The 20,441-nt window shown below is 41.1% G+C and overlaps 2 protein-coding genes across 18 annotated transcripts in view; one reads left to right on the top strand and one right to left on the bottom strand.

The window, feature by feature from the left end:
* The window catches only part of Itgb1 (integrin subunit beta 1), a 48,033-nt gene extending 45,881 nt beyond the window's left edge, over nt 1-2,152 (top strand). For both annotated transcript variants that reach the window (XM_087593859.1, NM_017022.2), the window contains one exon: nt 994-2,152. Coding sequence is in view for 1 of the 2 variants with exons in the window: in NM_017022.2 (NP_058718.2) it covers nt 994-1,059 (66 nt within the window). In the remaining variant the exon portion in view is untranslated. The remainder of the gene's footprint in view (nt 1-993) is intronic.
* Nucleotides 2,153-12,615: 10,463 nt separating this feature from the next.
* Nucleotides 12,616-20,441, bottom strand: part of Ccdc7a (coiled-coil domain containing 7A) — a 410,770-nt gene continuing 402,944 nt past the window's right edge. For 15 of the 16 annotated variants that reach the window (XM_087595057.1, XM_087595068.1, XM_087595056.1 and 12 more), the window contains 2 exons: nt 14,818-15,042; nt 12,616-12,751 (listed from right to left, as the gene is read on the bottom strand). In XM_087595057.1, coding sequence (XP_087451183.1) covers nt 15,023-15,042 — 20 coding nt within the window. In that variant the 3' untranslated portion in view covers nt 12,616-12,751; nt 14,818-15,022. The remainder of the gene's footprint in view (nt 12,752-14,817; nt 15,043-20,441) is intronic. The other variant, NM_001395239.1, reaches the window with a different exon arrangement.

A 20,441-nucleotide genomic window follows, 5' to 3' on the forward strand; every position in this document is an offset into this window, starting at 1 on the left:
ACAGACACCGTGACCAAGGCAAGTCTTATAAAGGGCAACATTTAATTGGGGGCTTAAGGTTCTGAACCTTACAGGTTCAGAGGTTCAGTTCATTATCATCAAGACAGGAACATGGAAGCATCCAGGCAGGCACGGTGCAGGAAGAGTTGAGAGTTTTACATCTTTATCTGAAACAGGCAGCTAGTGGAAGACTGACTTCCCGGTAGTTAGGGTGAGGGTCTAACACCTACAATGGCCCACAATGACGTACCTACTCCAACAAGACCGCAGCTTCTAATCTTGCCACTCCCTGGGCCGAGCATAAACAAATCATTACAACTCTCTTCAAGGGCAAAGTATGATTATATAATTATGATTGCTATTGTTCTGCTTAAAGTACCATGGTATATTTTTCAATCGTGAGAAATGTTTGTGGTTTTGAGTCACTTGCTGAGTTTGTAGCGGTTCTCAGTCAAGAGTAGAACTGTGGTCAACATTACCCTTAGGCTATCGAAGCATGGAAATTAGTTAACATTGTAAGCATAGTTTTGGATTGTGACTTGATGGACACGGTGCCTTGGGTGACACTGGCAGACATATCCAGAACTCAGTTCTGTAGAACTGATATTTCAGGAGCCATCTCCTCTGGATGGAAGTCAGCCACCCTATGATAAGCACTTAAGCATTAGAGTGTCAGAGTTAGGTTTCTAGTGTTCCTTAAGTTGGTACCAGATTTTCAGAGGCTGATGGCAGCTGTACAGGTTCTGTGTGGAGGCCATTTGTGAGGCAGCCCCCCAGGGATGACGACTGGAGTCAGCACAATATTCTAATACTGATACTATTGGTCAGGGCTGTCCTTCTCACCACTGTGTCAGATTTTTATCTTTGCCTTCTAATCTAAACACTGTTTGACACTGGACTTTGGAAGACACTTCTTAAGACAACTGCAGCTTTTAACCTTGTTTTGGAACGCTGTGATTTTAGAGAGTAACTGGTAATTTGTGTTTGTTTTAGGGTGAAAATCCTATTTACAAGAGTGCCGTGACAACTGTGGTCAATCCGAAGTATGAGGGAAAATGAATCTTACTCAGGCGGAGTTTGCAACACCAAGCTCACAGCAGCAGCATCTTAGTCACAGTAGGGTAGCTTTGGGGCTCTGTGGCCAGGGGTTTATTCACATGCAGGTTTGGAAAATGTACAATATGTATAATTTTTAATTTTTTATTATTTTGAAAATAATGTTATAATCCATGCCAGGGACTGACAGAAGACTTGAGAAAGGATCTTTAATCCTTATCAGCTGAGGTCACAGCGTGCCTTTTTAACCCTTCCTCCCGGACCCTTGGAATCAAGCTCTTACTAGATTGAATGACACTGCTGGTGCTAATGCCGGGCACAGCTGAAGTAGCAGCATCACAGCATCTGAACCATGACTGATTCTCAGCTTTACAGAGTGGCCAGGACTAGTTAAACAGAATCAAAGAACAGTCCTGCTGGTGGCTCTGGGCTTTGTTCACCCTCTGGCTGCCCACTGGGAATTCTCAATGATGCGTGCGGAAGACAAGTGTGTTGACAGTTTCCAATTAAAATAAATTTGACACAGTTGATTTACAAGTCCATTGGAAAAATTCTGAGATGTGGAAAGGAAAACTTAGCTTTAAAACCTGTGTGCCATTGTGAGTTACTTGATCCTGTAACTCCCAACGCCTTCTCTTTATAAATCCAAGCTTGGATAAAAGTACTGGGAACTTCTCTGCTAAAAAGTCCCTGACTTAGCACTATTTACATAAGGCCATAACTTTAGTAGCATTGTGGAGCAGGGGCCTGTTCTGCTTTGTTTTTCTTTAATTCCTGGTGCTCCTTTATCACCTCTAATCTCTAATGTGTCTGTTTGCAATTTGGGGGTCAGACTCTATTATAACCTTTTCTTTTCTGTGGCTGTACATTTGCCTTTTTCACAAATACTGTAAGCCGTCCTGCTGCTTGCAGGACTGTAGGGCCTGGGCAGGGCCCCTCAGCAGCAATTCGACCACTGTGCACCTCCTGCACGTGCCTTCCCTGCTGTGCTCGCCCTGACTCAAGCTAGTCACCACCTTGTTTTAAGTGCCTTTTAATTTTGACAGTGCTGTTAACTGAAGTTATTTATTAAAATAAAAGGCCTAAAATACATTAAGTGATTCGTTTTGACTCTATTTTTGTTGGTTTTGTGCATGTAATTTTTATGTGGTAAAGATACAGCGGAGAAACCTACGTCTCAAACCACCTAAGCCAAAATGATTCATTTTAGACATGCGGGGAGTGGATAGTAGAATAGATTGCAATTAGGAGGAGTTTTATTCTTACGTTAGCAGAACTTTTTATGAACATCAGCATAGACGATTAGATTCTGGAGAGCTGATATTTAAGAGAGGGGTAGTATTTCCATCCTTAGGAAGAACTAGGGAAATCTTAACTTTCATTTGGTTTTAGTTTATTTTTATGTAAAACTGTTTCCAAAAAAGCAGTTGTGTAATGTTTAAAAGAGCTTGGGTTAGCAAGATGCTTTAGTGGGTAAATTTCTTTCTATGAAGGCTGATCTGGTCAATCCATAGAACCCATGGAATAGAGAAACAACTCCAAAAGCTTACCTCTGACCTACACACATATGCTGTATCATGTGCCCGTACCCCAACTGCACAACACAATAATACTTCAAAAAAATTAAAAAGAAGTATGTGTTTCCTCCTTGGATATACAACAAATGAAGAAGTGAGGAAGGAGATGGTTAGATGTTTCCATCAATGAACCACTGAGGTGGTTTAGTGGATAAGGTGCTTAATTCCTAGGGCCCACATGGTGGAAGGAGGAATCTGAATTCTAAAACTTGTCCCCTGTCTCACACATACACATGTGTACCCACATGCACCCCCCACCAAGCACACAATAATAAATAATAAGTGTAGCTTTAAAAAGTAACTTATTGGTTGTTTTACGTTAGTTGATATTCTATTTCACTTAAATGTTTTTTAGTTTTCACTAAAATTTAATGGTAGAATTTATAATTTTGTTCATTTATAAAATCCATGAGAAAAGTATCTTTTTTTATAACTTTTTTTGATTCTTTGTGAGTTTCCCATGCACCCCAGTCATGCTCATCATCCTCTTTCATTATATCTGCCTTTGCTCTTGCAACCCCACCCTCCAAATAAAACATGCAAGCAAACAACAAAAGCATAGAAACCTGTCATCGTGGAAGCTGTAGCATGTCACAGTGTGCCCCACCGTGAACCCCTCTGTGTGCACATCTCCACTTAAGAATGTTCACTGCAGTGAGTCATTGGTCTGGTTTGAGATCTCAGGCTTCTGTGAAACTGTCAATATTGGACCCTTCCCATTTTCCCGTTGTTGCCCTGTGTGTTGGAGGTCCTGTAGCTTTGGAACAGCAGGGCTGGCCTTTTCATGTGTCCCAAACATCCACAGATGATACAGGTGTTGGGATGGGCTGATTCAGAACTCTGGATATGGGTCTGGGTAGTAGTTGAGCTGATCAGTCCACCAGCTCTACCTTATCCACACCACCAGGGGGAGTTCTCCAGCACTGTTCTGGTTAGGCCACCCAATCAGCAGGAGGCAGGGTCAACTCTCCTGCTCTCATACTGTTGGGGCAGGTTCATCCTAACACATTCCTGCAGAGCCAGCTCCACTGCAGCCCAGTCAAGGTTTGAGGCCCATTCTCCCAGTTGATGCAGCCTATGAGAGGCTGGGCCAGCTCTCCTGCTCACACTCATGACCTCAGAGTCAGCTCTTCAGGTTACTGCCTGGTAAGGCAGGGAGTGGGAGGGTATCACCCCTGTACCCATGTCATCCCACAGCAGATGAATGGCAGGGTCAACTCTGCTGTGCTGTCCAGGCGAGGTGCAGGGCTGTACTGAGCGCTAAAACTGGTGAGGAGCAGGGATAGCTCTCTGGCGCGCATGATGCTGTGGGCAGCTTTCCTGACTGCTAGAGGTGGTGGTGGTAAGCATCCCCTTGGTGCCTGTACCACCCCACAGCAGGTCAATGGCAGGGTCAGCTCTCCTACACTCATGCCCTCAGAACTGACTTGCCCATACCACCAGGACCAGCTCCATTCTGCCCTGAGCTAGGTACAGGTGCTCCTTTCCTGAATGCTGCTGTCTGTGAGAGATGGGGTCAACTTTCCAGAGGACTTCATCCAGTGAGGGGCGGAGCTAGTTATACACAGCCTCTGGACATCCACTATATTCTCTAGTGATAATATGAGCTATGGACATTGATAACGAATCCCTGCCACTGCATAGCAATGGGTTCAGACATGCCCTCAGTAGCAGCTCAGTCTCGGGTCTCATTATGGCTCCAGGTAGTGGGACTAGCTGTTCATAGCAGGCTACTCCAGTCCACCCTCAAGTTTCCAGTTCCTTCTCTCTTCAAAATGCTCAAGGTGCTTCTGTTTCTCCCCATCTAACCACCTTGTACTCACACATTGTGGTAGCCCCACCTAGAGGGCAGGTGCTTGGGTGACATCATCTGTGCCGCATGGTGTGGTGTGGCAACAAGCAAGTGGCTCTAACCTACCTGTGCCATGCACTAGAGGGCAGGTCTCTAGGCGGCATGGCGGTCTAATCTGCCTTCTACACTGCTGCCTGGATTTGCTTTGATTTGATCTTTATGAATCATAGGCATGAGACCGCTTTGGCCACCAAACCAGGCATCAAGCTAGGGTGAATCATCACCAACAAGATGCCTCTGCCCATTGCCAGGGGGGCAAAAAGTCTTTATCTTAATCATGTTAGATAATGATGATGGCCACCCAGAGTTGAGATAAACCAGACAAGACACTGTGAGATACAGACATTCACAAGGTTTCTGATTATTGAATTTTTTCTAAACTATTCTATTTCATTTTGTATGTTTGAGTGTTTTGCTTGCATATATGTCTGTGTACCATGTAGGTGCCTGTTGCTCTCAGAAGTCAGAAGAGAAATTGATCACCTGGCACCAAAGTTACAGATGGTTTTGACCTGTTATGCTGAGACTTGAACCCAGGTCCTCTGGAAGAGCAGCAAGTGCTCCTAACTGCTGAGTCATCTCTCTAGCCCCTGGTTACTCCTATTAATGTTTCTCTGAACCAGTATCAGTCAAATAATCATCTCCTTAACTATCATGAGTTAAACTAGGCATTCATTAGTGAAACTGTCATAGAAAAAAAAATGAGTCAATGAACAACCCTTGATGATACAGCTAGTGTGCTTTATTTGCTGAACTTCTGATGTTAAGAGCTGTTAGAGAAGTAGCAGCTGTGGTCTCTTATGTGCAGGGGTAAGTAGTGTAGGGGACTAACACCCAGAAGGGGACTCTCCTTAACAAAGTAGAAGAGGAGGGGGAAGTGAAGGGAAGATCTGCATGAGGGAGTCCTGGGAGGAGAGGGGAGTTGATATTAGGATGTAAAGTGAGCAAATAAATACATTTAATAAAAGAGAAAAAATACTGTTTTAGAAATAAAACAAAAACATTGTGGTCTCTTAAATACATTTCTTTTGCACACCCTCGGATCCCAGCCCCCAGCAGCTCTCTGCTCCCAAGCCCCATGGGAGAGAGACCTCACCGCCTGGTCAGGTGGGCACTCCTGAGGCTGCAGAGTGGAAGAGACCACCAACACTGCCCACCCCTGCCCACATCCCTGGCCCAAGAGGAATCTGTATAAGGCCTTTGGGTTCCCGTAGGGGAGGCCCCAGGAGCGGCAGGACCCCTGTGCCTGAGACACCGCCGGAACCTGAGGGAAACAGACCGGATAAACAGTTCTCTGCACCCAAATCCCGTGGGAGGGAGAGGTAAACCTTCAGAGAGGCAGACACACCTGGGAAACCAGAAGAGACTGCACTCTGCACACATCCAGACGCCAGAGGAAAACACCAAATGCCATCTGGAACCCTGGTGCACGGAGGCTCCCGGAAAGAGCGGCACAGATCTTCCCGGTTGCTGCCGCCGCGGAGAGGACTTAGGCAGTACCCCACGAGCAAACTTGAGCCTCCGGACCACAGTTCGGACCAACTTTTCTGCTGCAAGTGACCTGCCTGGTGAACTCCAGACACAGGCCCACAGGAACAGCTGAAGACCTGTAGAGAGGAAAAACTACACGCCCGAAAGCAGAACACTCTGTCCCCATAACTGGCTGAAAGAAAACAAGAAAACAGGTCTACAGCACTTCTGACACAGAGGCTTATAGGACAGTCTAGCCACTGTCAGAAATAGCAGAACAAAGTAACACTAGAGATAATCTGATGGCGAGAGGCAAGCGCAGGAACCCAAGCAACAGAAACCAAGACTACATGGCATCATCGGAGCCCAATTCTCCCACCAAAATAAACATGGAATATCCAAACACACCAGAAAAGCAAGATCTAGTTTCAAAATCATATTTGATCATGATGCTGGAGGACTTCAAGAAAGATGTGAAGAACTCACTTAGAGAACAAGTAGAAGCCTACAGAGAGGAATCGCAAAAATGCCTGAAAGAATTCCAGGAAAACATAAATAAACAAGTAGAAGCCCATAGAGAGGAGACACAAAAATCCCTGAAAGAATTCCAGAAAAACACAATCAAACAGTTGAAGGAATTAAAAATGGAAATAGAAGCAATCAAGAAAGAACACATGGAAACAACCCTGGATATAGAAAATCAAAAGAAGAGACAAAGAGCTGTAGATACAAGCTTCGCCAACAGAATACAAGAGATGGAAGAGAGAATCTCGGGAGCAGAAGATTCCATAGAAATCATTGACTCAACTGTCAAAGATAATGTAAAGCAGAAAAAGCTACTGGTCCAAAACATACAGGAAATCCAGGACTCAATGAGAAGATCAAACCTAAGGATAATAGGTATAGAAGAGAGTGAAGACTCCCAGCTCAAAGGACCAGTAAATATCTTCAACAAAATCATAGAAGAAAACTTCCCTAACCTAAAAAAAGAGATACCCATAGGCATACAAGAAGCCTACAGAACTCCAAATAGATTGGACCAGAAAAGAAACACCTCCCGTCACATAATAGTCAAAACACCAAACGCACAAAATAAAGAATATTAAAAGCAGTAAGGGAAAAAGATCAAGTAACATATAAAGGCAGACCTATCAGAATCACACTAGACTTTTTGCCAGAAACTATGAAGGCCAGAAGATCCTGGACAGATGTCATACAGACCCTAAGAGAACACAAATGCCAGCCCAGGTTACTGTATCCTGCAAAACTCTCAATTAACATAGATGGAGAAACCAAGATATTCCATGACAAAACCAAATTTACACAATATCTTTCTACAAATCCAGCACTACAAAGGATAATAAAGGGTAAAGCCCAATATAAGGAGGCAAGCTATACCCTAGAAGAAGCAAGAAACTAATCGTCTTGGCAACAAAACAAAGAGAAGAAAAGCACACAAACATAACCTCACATCCAAATATGAATATAACAGGAAGCAATAATCACTATTCCTTAATATCTATCAACATCAATGACCTCAACTCCCCAATAAAAAGACGTAGATTAACAAACTGGATACGCAACGAGGACCCTGCATTCTGCTGCCTACAGGAAACACACCTCAGAGACAAAGACAGACACTACCTCAGAGTGAAAGGCTGGAAAACAACTTTCCAAGCAAATGGTCAGAAGAAGCAAGCTGGAGTAGCCATTCTAATATCAAATAAAATAAATTTTCAATTAAAAGTCATCAAAAAAGATAAGGAAGGACACTTCATATTCATCAAAGGAAAAATCCACCAAGATGAGCTCTCAATCCTAAATATCTATGCCTCAAATACAAGGGCACCTACATACGTAAAAGAAACCTTACTAAAGCTCAAAACACACATTGCACCTCACACAATAATAGTGGGAGATTTCAACACCCCACTCTCATCAATGGACAGATCATGGAAACAGAAATTAAACAGAGACGTAGACAGACTAAGAGAAGTCATGAGCCAAATGGACTTAACAGATATTTATAGAACATTCTATCCTAAAGCAAAAGGATATACTTTCTTCTCAGCTCCTCATGGTACTTTCTCCAAAATTGACCATATAGTTGGTCAAAAAACGGGCCTCAACAGGTATAGAAAGATAGAAATAATCCCATGCGTCCTATCGGACTACCACGGCCTAAAACTGGTCTTCAATAACAATAAGGGAAGAATGCCCACATATACGTGGAAATTGAACAATGCTGTACTCAATGATAACCTGGTCAAGGAAGAAATAAAGAAATTAAAAACTTTTTAGAATTTAATGAAAATGAAGGTACGACATACCCAAACTTATGGGACACAATGAAAGCTGTGCTAAGAGGAAAACTCATAGCGCTGTGTGCCTGCAGAAAGAAACAGGAAAGAGCATATGTCAGCAGCTTGACAGCACACCTAAAAGCTCTAGAGCAAAAAGAAGCAAATACACCCAGGAGGAGTAGAAGGCAGGAAATAATCAAACTCAGAGCTGAAATCAACCAAGTAGAAACAAAAAGGACCATAGAAAGAATCAACAGAACCAAAAGTTGGTTCTTTGAGAAAATCAACAAGATAGATAAACCCTTATCCAGACTAACGAGAGGACCCAGAGAGTGTGTCCAAATTAACAAAATCAGAAATGAAAAGGGAGACATAACTACAGATTCAGAAGAAATTCAAAAAATCATCAGATCTTACTATAAAAGCCTATATTCAACAAAACTTGAAAATCTGCAGGAAATGGACAATTTCCTAGACAGATACCAGGTACCGAAGTTAAATCAGGAACAGATAAACCAGTTAAACAACCCCATAACTCCTAAGGAAATAGAAGCAGTCATTAAAGGTCTCCCAACCAAAAAGAGCCCAGGTCCAGACGGGTTTAGTGCAGAATTCTATCAAACCTTCATAGAAGACCTCATACCAATATTATCCAAACTATTCCACAAAATTGAAACAGATGGATCACTCCCGAATTCCTTCTATGAAGCCACAATTACTCTTATACCTAAACCACACAAAGACCCAACAAAGAAAGAGAACTTCAGACCAATTTCCCTTATGAATATCGACGCAAAAATACTCAATAAAATTCTGGCAAACCGAATCCAAGAGCACATCAAAACAATCATCCACCATGATCAAGTAGGCTTCATCCCAGGCATGCAGGGATGGTTTAATATACGGAAAACCATCAACGTGATCCATTATATAAACAAACAGAGAACAAAACCACATGATCATTTCATTAGATGCTGAGAAAGCATTTGACAAAATTCAACACCCCTTCATGATAAAAGTCCTGGAAAGAATAGGAATTCAAGGCCCATACCTAAACATAGTAAAAGCCATATACAGCAAACCAGTTGCTAACATTAAACTAAATAGAGAAACTTGAAGCAATCCCACTAAAATCAGGGACTAGACAAGGCTGCCCACTCTCTCCCTACTTATTCAATATAGTTCTTTAAGTTCTAGCCAGAGCAATCAGACAACAAAAGGAGGTCAAGGGGATACAGATCGGAAAAGAAGAAGTCAAAATATCACTATTTGCAGATGATATGATAGTTTATTTAAGTGATCCCAAAAGTTCCACCAGAGAACTACTAAAGCTGAGAAACAACTTCAGCAAAGTGGCTGGGTATAAAATTAACTCAAATAAATCAGTAGCCTTCCTCTACACAAAAGAGAAACAAGCCGAGAAAGAAATTAGGGAAACGACACCCTTCATAATAGACCCAAATAATATAAAGTACCTCGGTGTGACTTTAACCAAGCAAGTAAAAGATCTGTACAATAAGAACTTCAAGACACTGAAGAAAGAAATTGAAGAAGACCTCAGAAGATGGAAACCCATGCTCATGGATTGGCAGGATTAATATAGTAAAAATGGCCATTTTACCAAAAGCAATCTACAGATTCAATGCAATCCCCATCAAAATACCAATCCAATTCTTCAAAGAGTTAGACAGAACAATTTGCAAATTCATCTGGAATAACAAAAAACCCAGGATAGCTAAAGCTATCCTCAACAATAAAAGGACTTCAGGGGGAATCACTATCCCTGAACTCAAGCAGTATTACAGAGCAATAATGATAAAAACTGCATGGTAGTGGTACAGAGACAGACAGATAGACCAATGGAATAGAATTGAAGACCCAGAAATGAACCCACATACCTATGGTCACTTGATTTTTGACAAAGGAGCCAAAACCATCCAATGGAAAAAAGATAGCATTTTCAGCAAATGGTGCTGGTTCAACTGGAGGTCAACATGTAGAAGAATGCAGATCGATCCATGCTTATCACCCTGTACAAAGCTTAAGTCCAAGTGGATCAAGGACCTCCACATCAAACCAGATACACTCAAACTAATAGAAGAAAAAGTGGGGAAGCATCTGGAACACATGGGCACTGGAAAATATTTCCTGAACAAAACACCAATGGCTTATGCTCTAAGATCAAGAATCGACAAATGGGATCTCATAAAACTGCAAAGCTTCTGTAAGGCAAAGGACACTGTGGTTAGGACAAAAGGGCAACCAATAGATTGGGAAAAGATCTTTACGAATCCTACACCAGATAGAGGCCTTATATCCAAAATATACAAAGAACTCAAGAAGTTAGACCGCAGGGAGACAAATAACCCTATTAAAAAATGGGGTTCAGAGCTAAACAAAGAATTCACAGCTGAGGAATGCCGAATGGCTGAGAAACACCTAAAGAAATGTTCAACATCTTTAGTCATAAGGAAAATGCAAATCAAAACTACCCTGAGATTTCACCTCACACCAGTGAGAATGGCTAAGATCAAAAACTCAGGCGACAGCAGATGCTGGCGAGGATGCGGAGAAAGAGGAACACTCCTCCATTGTTGGTGGGATTGCAGACTGGTACAACCATTCTGGAAATCAGTCTGGAGGTTCCTCAGAATATTGGACATTGAACTGCCTGAGGATCCAGCTATACCTCTCTTGGGCATATACCCAAAAGATGCCCCAACATATAAAAAAGACACGTGCTCCACTATGTTCATCGCAGCCTTATTTATAATAGCCAGAAGCTGGAAAGAACCCAGATGCCCTTCAACAGAGGAATGGATACAGAAAATGTGGTACATCTACACAATGGAATATTACTCAGCTATCAAAAACAACGACTTTATGAAATTCATAGGCAAATGGTTGGAACTGGAAAATATCATCCTGAGTGAACTAACCCAATCACAGAAAGACATACATGGTATGCACTCACTGATAAGTGGCTATTAGCCCAAATGCTTGAATTACCCTAGATGCCTAGAACAAATGAAACTCAAGACGGATGATCAAAATGTGAATACTTCACTCCTTCTCTAAAAGGGGAACAAGAACACCCTTGGCAGGGAAGAGAGAGGCAAAGATTAAAACAGAGACTGAAGGGACTCCCATTTAGAGCCAGCCCCACATGTGGCCCATACATATACAGCCACCCAATTAGACAAGATGGATGAAGCAAAGAAGTGCAGACCGACAGGAGCCGGATGTATATCGCTCCTGAGAGACACAGCCAGAATACAGCAAATACAGAGGCGAATGCCAGCAGCAAACCACTGAACTGAGAATAGGACCCCCGTTGAAGGAATCAGAGAAAGAACTGGAAGAGCTTGAAGGGGCTCGAGACCCCATATGTACAACAATGCCAAGCAACCAGAGCTTCCAGGGACTAAGCCACTACCTAAAGACTATACATGGACTGACCCTGGACTCTGACCTCATAGGTAGCAATGAATATCCTAGTAAGAGCACCAGTGGAAGGGGAAGCCCTGGTTCCTGCGAAGACTGAACCCCCAGTGAACTAGACTGTTGTGGGGAGGGCGGCAATGGGGGGAGGGTTGGGAGGGGAACACCCATAAAGAAGGGGAGGGGGAGGGGGATGTTTGCCCAGAAACCAAAGAATAATTATTAAGTATTAAATAAATTAAAAAAAAAACATTTCTTTTAAAATTGCACTTCTAGTGTGTGTGTGTGTTCACGTGCCATGACAAGTACAACTTTGGCGGTCAAGGAACAACTTGTGGAATTACCTCTCTCTTCTTTTATATGGGTTCTGAAGATTGAACTTAGGTCTCCAGGTTTGTGCAGCAAGTGCCTTTATCTCACCAGCCTTCTGTGTTTTCTTTCTTAAAAGTTATCTATAGGTATGTTTGTATACGTCTCCTGTTCACCTGTGAGCACATGCATATACCTACATAAGGAGACCAGAGAACAACCTCAGGTGGAAAGTGAGAACTAACTCCACTAAGTTGTTTCTTATTGGCCTAGAACTTACCAGAGTGGCTGCCCAAGGACCTTCAGAGGTATTTTTAATACCTCTCTAGTCCTAGGCTTATAATAATTTATTACCATGGCTGGTATTTTACTTCCCTTGGGTTCTAGAGATCAAAGTGAGATCATCATGCTTACAAGGCAAACACTTCACTGAACGAAATATCTCTTGAGCCTGAATTTATGATTTTAATATTAAAAACATTAAAACAACATTTTTATGCTCTAGATGTTCCTGCTTGAAAGTGTATTTTTTTTTATTCTATAGGATCATATGGAATAGCCTTGCAAATCAACTGACACTTAAAGAACCACTCATTTCAGACACACATAGCACAAATGTCGTTTAATTGCCTTTACACCATGCCAGAAGGTACTGGAAGCATCTTATCTAGTCAAAGCAAGCTGGTACATCAGCAACATCAGGGTGATCTTAAGGTTCAAGCTGTTCCAAAGAGTGACGAGTTCTGAAAATAAACCGCCAGTTGTCACTATCAACCTTAACACATGCACTTCTGACAACTTCCAATTTTCTACAGCTTTGGTAATTGAAGCAGAATTTATATTAATTACATAATTACATTTTATTGTCAAAATATCTTTGATTTTAACGTCACTGTTCTTTCCCAGTGGCAAAACAGACTCCAAAGCTGTCCATGAAGCTCTCAGTACCCTGAACTATAGTGATAATGTCCATTATTTGTTGGTTAATACCTCAGCTATGTCTTTTCAAAGTTCATATCCCATAATTCCCAACGAAAAATTCCAGCTGTATCTGCTGCCAGTTACCATTGACCTAGACAAGTAGACATTTGAGAATTGTTCTCCAAATAAGAAGTAGGGAGCTTACTTCTGCAGCTATGTATCCAATTATTTAGCTATTGCTAATTACTGAACTGTGTTCTCCATTGGGAGCACCATAAGGTACTTGTGGTTATTAAACAAACATAAAATTAAGCATCTAAAATTTCACTGCAGCTACCTGTTGAGAGCCCAGTTTGTCTGTTCCATATTGGAGGGCAATATGTACATCTCCACAAAGTTCTACAGGAGTGTTATGGAAGGGGATTCTTTCTGAACCATTCTGAAAGAAGGTGGCTGGAGAAGAGGATCATTTAAGCACCATCTGCCAGTGGTTCTAGAACCTGGATTAAAGCAAAGGGGAGCAACTGTTTGCTTGTGTGCTTGGTTGAGTTTTTACAGTGCTCTTATGACACAGGTGGCTTCCAAGTAGGTACATATTAACAGCACATACAATCAATCTGGTTTAGCTGCTCTGGGAATGGGGACAGTGAACCTAGGTTTTTAGAAGCACCTATGATGATTTTATTTTGTGGATGGGCTTGAGATGCACTGCCTCTACGTACATATTCGCTCTGATGTCACAGCACACCCTTCATGGAAACTGTGTTGTAAGTAGCATACTTTCCCCCTTATTCCTTTTCACTTTGCTCCTCCTCCTTTTCCTCCTCTCCCTCCCCTTCCTCCTACTTCTGTTGTTATTGTTGTTGATGATGTTGGTTTTTTTTTTTTTTTACTTTGGGACTAGGTCTCATTAAGTAATTCAGTAGGTAACCTCATTCTCCTTTTTCCTCAATCTCCCAAATTCTAGGAGTACAGGTCAGGGGCTGCATACATTTTTAATCTAATAATACTATGTCCTTAATTAAAAGAACTCTTGGCCAATTCATTTTAATATTGTTATTTTGTCAGATCCCTTAAAGAGTCAGTATTTGTCTTTATGGTCTGACAATTTTGTGTTTGGTTTTTTTTTTTCTTCCTGAATTACTCTCAGCAGAAAGCATTAGAACTTTCCAAAACAGATCTCTTCACCCATCTCCTTTGTCCCAGGCCCTGTCGTGGAAAGCAGGGGTGCTAGACCCTTGCAGAACTTGGGGACCTTCTTAGGTACTGAGAAAAGCACAATTAGACTGCTGAGTAAAGGTACTTGGCAAGCACTCTACCAATGGAACATGCACACATGTATGTAGGGTTCACTAGAGATAGAGTTACAAATGATTGCAAGCTGCTCAACATGGGAATCAACTGGGAATCAAACTCTGACCTATTCCAAGAGTAGCAGGTATTCCCAACTGCTGAGCCATCAGTACTCTGTTTCTTGCTGGGGAAAAAAATAGTGCTTTCAAGGCTCAAAATAGTCAGCAAGTCTAATACCTATGTCAGTGATAATCCCGATTAGATTTAGTATAATCACACCCAGTACTTATACTCCCTAGGAAATAATGTGGTTAAAGTAACATTTAAATGTTCAAAAGCATTAAATTGACAAAAGTCATATCTTTCAAACCCTTAGCAGTTGACTGTGCAATGTCTAAGCACTAATGACTTGGATGGGTGAATACTTTCTTTACTTGTGGCTTAAAGTTTTTTTCCCCCAATATTTCAGGGCCCTGTCAAGACAGGCAAGGTCTCTACTACTGAGCCATATTCATTCTCAAGTCTTCACTCGTGAATTAAAATTATAACTTTTCTAAAATTAGAATAAAAATAGCCATGAGACAATAGAACCCACCTGCTGTCTTTGAAGGACTTTCATGATCTGGTCGTACTCTGTTCTTCAGCGGCCTTCCACACAACTGTTCTATATAAGTACCATCCACTCAGATGGCTTCCCACACATTGGTTCCTATCGAAGTTTGCCTCATTGCATCCATGAATATCTTCATGCTGCTTACCACTAGTATTTTTTCTCTCAAGTGCAGATGTGTAACAGGCTTTCACGGAATAGTATTTAATGCTAAAGAAAAGGTATTCAGTTATTTAATTTCATAATATTCAATAACATTAAATATATTATTATTATATTATTAATATTATCATTATATTTGGTGTCAGGGAAAACGGTACACAAGTCAAACAAGCAGTAGAGCTGGAGCACGATATGAATCTGAAGGCTATTGTCTGTAGGAATGATACGTGAGAGTGGCATGAGCTCTAGACAGTGGATCTTCATCCTACATCAGCATGAAAGCAGCCCAAAACCGGGGCAGAGGGCTGGATGTGAACCCTAGAGCTTTGGCTGGCTGATGGGGTGAGGCCCACAGACTTACATTTTTGTTTGTTTAGTTGGTTTTTTGAGGCATGGCCTCTCTATGTAGTCCTTTCCTGGAACTCCATTTATAGACCAAACTGGCCTGGAACTCCCAGAGATCTTCCTGCTTCCGCCTCTTAAGTGCTCGGATTAAATGCCTGCCTGTGCTTCTTCTCCCCACCTGAATTTGTATTTCTGACTACCTCAGACCACACACAGCAGCACACAGCAGCACTGCTGGAGAAATCATGCTCAGGCTTCATAGAGGTGTGTGTGTGTGTGTGTGTGTGTGTGTGTGTGTGTGTGTGTGTGTGTGTGTGTGAGTATCACATAATGTGCCTGAGATGCCAAGCAAATAATAAAGGATGACAAGATGTTGAATCAGGAAGGAAATTGCTCCTCCAAGTCTACAAAAAAGACCCATTTGAGGCTGATGGAAATAAGAACTGATGCCGAAGTGTTTGTAGCAACTTTGTTACAGAGAGGAAAAATACAGTCCAAAGTGCTGCTTCAGCACTCTGATGTGTTCACATAGCCAACAAGACCAATGGACATTCCATCAGTCAGGTCCTGCCAGCTCCAATGGAAAACAGAGAAAGAGCCTGAAGGGGCACTGTAGGAGTTTGGAGAAGATAACGTCAAGATAGATTGTATAAGTATGTGAAATTGTCAAAGAAGAAATAAAAGATGTGTTGGTAAAAGGGATCAATAGAGGAAACCAACAAAACAAAACAAAAAAAAATCTGAATCCTTGAGAACATAGGTGACTCAGACACTAACATTAACTGGAGTCATTTTTTGTGTGAGACATACAACTCATTGATAATGTCTGTGTGAACCTTTTTTTATCTATGGGTGGCATTTTCCACATGGCCGTCTGTATGCCCTTCTTTGAGAAATATCTTCTGATCATTTCTGTGTTTTCAAGTTGTCCTTACTGTAATATATGCAGTTTGTGCATGGACTGTGAATGAGACACTGGGATGCACCATTGGTATGTTTTCTACGTGTGAGAGCTGTGCTGTGATCAAGTCAGATGAGACATTTTTAAGCAACAGATTTTGAGTGACTCTTCTATAGATCAGAGGCAGAAAAGTATCAAGACTGACACATTTATGAACATGGACACAAAGTAAGAGGAGAGGGATAACCACCAGAGGATCTAGCGTGTGTGAGAAATCTCTCTAGAATTGCTTCAATTTCTCTCTAACTTTGAACTGATAGAAATGGAAAAGGTTAAAAGACCCTATCACATTTTCATCAATACAGAAGCAATTAGCAGAAAATGGACAAGAAGAAAAAAAGCAGGTTATTTCATAAAAAAATTAAAATGGCTGTTTAAGATACTCGATTCCCATTAAATATAATAATGGGATAAAAACTTTGTTCTATATTTTTAATGATGTAAATTATTAATACTTAACATTGTAAATTAAGTATAGCATGAAATGTGTCCTTTTAACTGTTCCTAAGTTAGGCACATTAGGCATGCCCACCATGCAGTATTTCTCTTATTCACCATCCATTTCCACAATGTCCTTTCCTCTAGAAACAAGAAAATTCCATGTCTATTAAACAATTCTCCAAGATAAAGATCCCTGCTAACCACCATCCTGCTTTTTTGCATTTATGAATTTGATACTTTGGTTACCTCATATAAATGGTTGATTACATTTTTGTCTTATGGGTCTGAATTATCATGTTGACATGTGTCTGGATTTCTTTTATTTTTGAGGCTAATATTCCATTCTATGTACAGGACTACATTTAGTTTAATCATTTACCTGTCAGTGGACAGTTGGGATTCTGACTAATTCTACAATTGAAATGGTTATACAAATATCAACTTGTGCTCTTGATTTCAATTATTTTGAATATACTTTAAGAAGTAAAGTTGGTGGGTTTATCAAATAATTCTATTTTAAACACTTTGAGGAACTCCCACAGTGTTTTTCAAATATTATGTACCATTTACCTTCCTTCAAGTAGCCACAGGGGTTCCAGTTTCTTGATATCCTTGATAATTTTTTTTATTTCTTTTTTTGCGGTATTGGAGATGAAATACAGGGTCTTGTATACACCAGGCAAGTACCCTACAACTGAGGTACATCCTTCTTCAGGCCTCTTTTTATTTTTAATGGGTTCTCACTAACTTGTGGTTCTTGAACTCATTCTGTATCCCAAGCTGCCATTGAACTTATTTTTCTGCTTCATTCTTCCAAGTGGCTGGAATCACAGGCTTGCACTCAAAGGCCCAAATTGTTGTTTTCTTTTCCCTTTTGCTCTTCCTTCTACCCCTCCTATTTTAGATAGTAGCCATATGATGAGCACGATGTGCTATCGAACAATATTTGGGGGTTGTATTTCCCTAGTCATTAGTGATATTTAACATGTATGTTGGATAGTTTCAAACTACGACTTGCCACTATCTAGAATCACTTGAGAAGAGAATATCAGTTGAGGCTTACTTAGATTAGGTTGACCTGTGTCATGTATGTAGGGGGATTGCACTGATTGTACCTAAACTTGTTTTGGGTGTCATTAATCCATGGGCAGAGGGTTCTGATGGACAAGAGGTAGATGAGTGCAATCAGGCAGCAGGGGTATATTCATTTTTCTGCTCTTTTTTAAGGATATAGTATGACTAGCTGCCACTATGATTTTTCTGCAAATATGGACTGTAACCTAGAATTGTAAGCCAAATATACCTGTTTGTCTCCAACATTGCTTTTAATCGGCATATTTTACATGCACAACAGAAACAGTTACAATACCATGTATTCATGTGTTTGTTGGCTATTTGTAGTATATTCTTAGGAGGAATGTCTATAGGAGCACTTTGTACTATTTTTACTTTGAATTTTGTAGCGACTGTGTTTTAGAGCCTTATCAGTATACCAAACGCCTGGAGTAGTGGGACGCGCCTTTAATACCAATACTTGGGAGACAGAGACAAACAGATCTGTATGAGTTTGAGGCCAGTCTGGTTTTTAAAATGAATTCAAAGACCAGTCAGGACTATATTCTAGGACTTTGCCTCAAAAGATCAAAATAAAAGACCAACAGAGGTGAATTGGGCACAGTTCCCTGATATCCATTGTCTAGCTCTGGACTCACCCTGCCATCCTGAGGAGCTTTGTGGGACTCCAGAAGCATGCTGCTTTTCTGAGGGGGAATGTGGGAGCGAGGGGTAACAACCTGCTTGAAACCCTCCCCCATCAATCCTATACCAGTCAGGTCCATGTGGGGCATCATTGTATGGCTCTGGGCTTACCCTGACATCCCAAGGAAACTTGTGGGACCCCAGAAGCATCCTGTTTCCTCTGTGGAGGCCTTCTGATTGCCAGGGGGCAGGAACAGCCAGCTTAGACCACTCCCTCAGGAATCCCCTGCCAGTTGGGCCCACCTGGCGCCCAATCAACAGAGGTGAGTTTCAGGCTATCCCCTGGCCTCCATCATCTAGCCCATAATTCTCCCATTCTTCCTGAGGATGTCCAGGAGTGTCCAGCTTTGACCCCTCCCCAGCCAATTCCCTGCCCGCTGTGTCAACCTGGGGCACAGCCAGATAGGTGAGAAACACCCTGTTCCCCAAGATCCAATGTCAGGTTCCATCTGCCTCCCCAAAGAGTCCTGCTGACATTAGGAACACCCTGCCAACAACAGGAACAAACAAATGTCTAAAAGACAGCATAAGAACACAATCAGCAATAGCCAGGGCACTATGGCCCATCTATCCTGCTGCAGCAAGCCCTGGATATCCTAACACAGCCAAGCATAGAGAGACTTTGAATCCAATCTTACAAAGATATAGAGATCTTTAAAGAGAAAATTAATATATCCATTAAAGAAATACAGGAAAATAATCACACAGGTGAAGGCAATGAATACAATTATCCAATAATTGAAAATGGAAATAGAAGCTATAAAGAATAGAAAAGAGAACAGGAACTACAGATGCAAGCATCACTAATAGAATATAAGAGATGGAAGAGAGAATCCCAGGAATAGAAGAAATTGACAATGCTAAATCTAAAAAATTCATAACACAAAACAAACAGGAAATTTGGGATACGATGAGAAGACCAGTATAAGAATAAAAGAAATTGAAGGAGAAAATTTCCAGCTCAAAGGACCAAAAATATCTTCAACAAAATCATAGCAGTAAATTTTCCTATTAAAGAAAGAGATGCCTATAAAGGTACAAGAAGCTTACAGAGCAACAAATAGATTGGACAAGAAAATAAAATCCTCTTGCCACATAATAATCAAAATACTAAATGTACAGAACAAAGAAGAATATTAAAAGCTGCAAGGGAAAAGGCCAAGTGACACATAAAGAATGACCTATTAGAATTACACCTGACTTCTCAATAGAAATTCTAAAGGCTAGAAGGGCCTGGACAGATGTCTTGCAGACCCTAAAAGACCACAACCTAGACTACTATACCCATCAAAACTTTCAATTAGTATAGAGGGAGAAAACAAGATATTCCATGACAAAACCAAAGTCAAACAATATCTTTTCCCCTAATCCAGCCCTACAGAGAACACTAGAAGGAAAACTCTAACTCAATGAGGCTTACACCCAAGAAATAATTTCATGCAAAAGAAGAGAAACACACACACACACACACACACACACACACACACACACACACACACAAACACACACACACTACCACCACCATAGAAATAACAGGAATTAACAATCATTGATCATTAACATCTCCAACATCAATGGACTAAATTTCCCAATAAAATGACATGGGCTAACAAAGTGGATGTGTTAATAGGATGATTCATATTGCTGCATACAGGAAACACACCTCAGGAACAATGGTAGACATTACCTCAAAGTAAAGGGCTGGAAAAAGGGTTTCCAAGCAAATAGACCCAAGAATCAAGCTGCAGTGGCCATTCTAATGTCTAATAAAGTAGACTTTCAACCAAAGTAATCAAAAAACCTGGGAAGGACACCTTATACTCATCAAAGGAAAACTCCACCAAGATGATGTCTCAATTCTGAATATCTATGCCTCCCAAGGAGGGCCACCCACATTCATAAAAGAAACAATACTAAAGTCTAAATCACAATCAAACCCACA

The sequence above is a fragment of the Rattus norvegicus genome, chromosome 19 (assembly GCF_021556685.1).
Source record: "Rattus norvegicus strain SHRSP/BbbUtx chromosome 19, alternate assembly SHRSP_T2T, whole genome shotgun sequence".
NCBI lineage: Eukaryota > Metazoa > Chordata > Mammalia > Rodentia > Muridae > Rattus > Rattus norvegicus.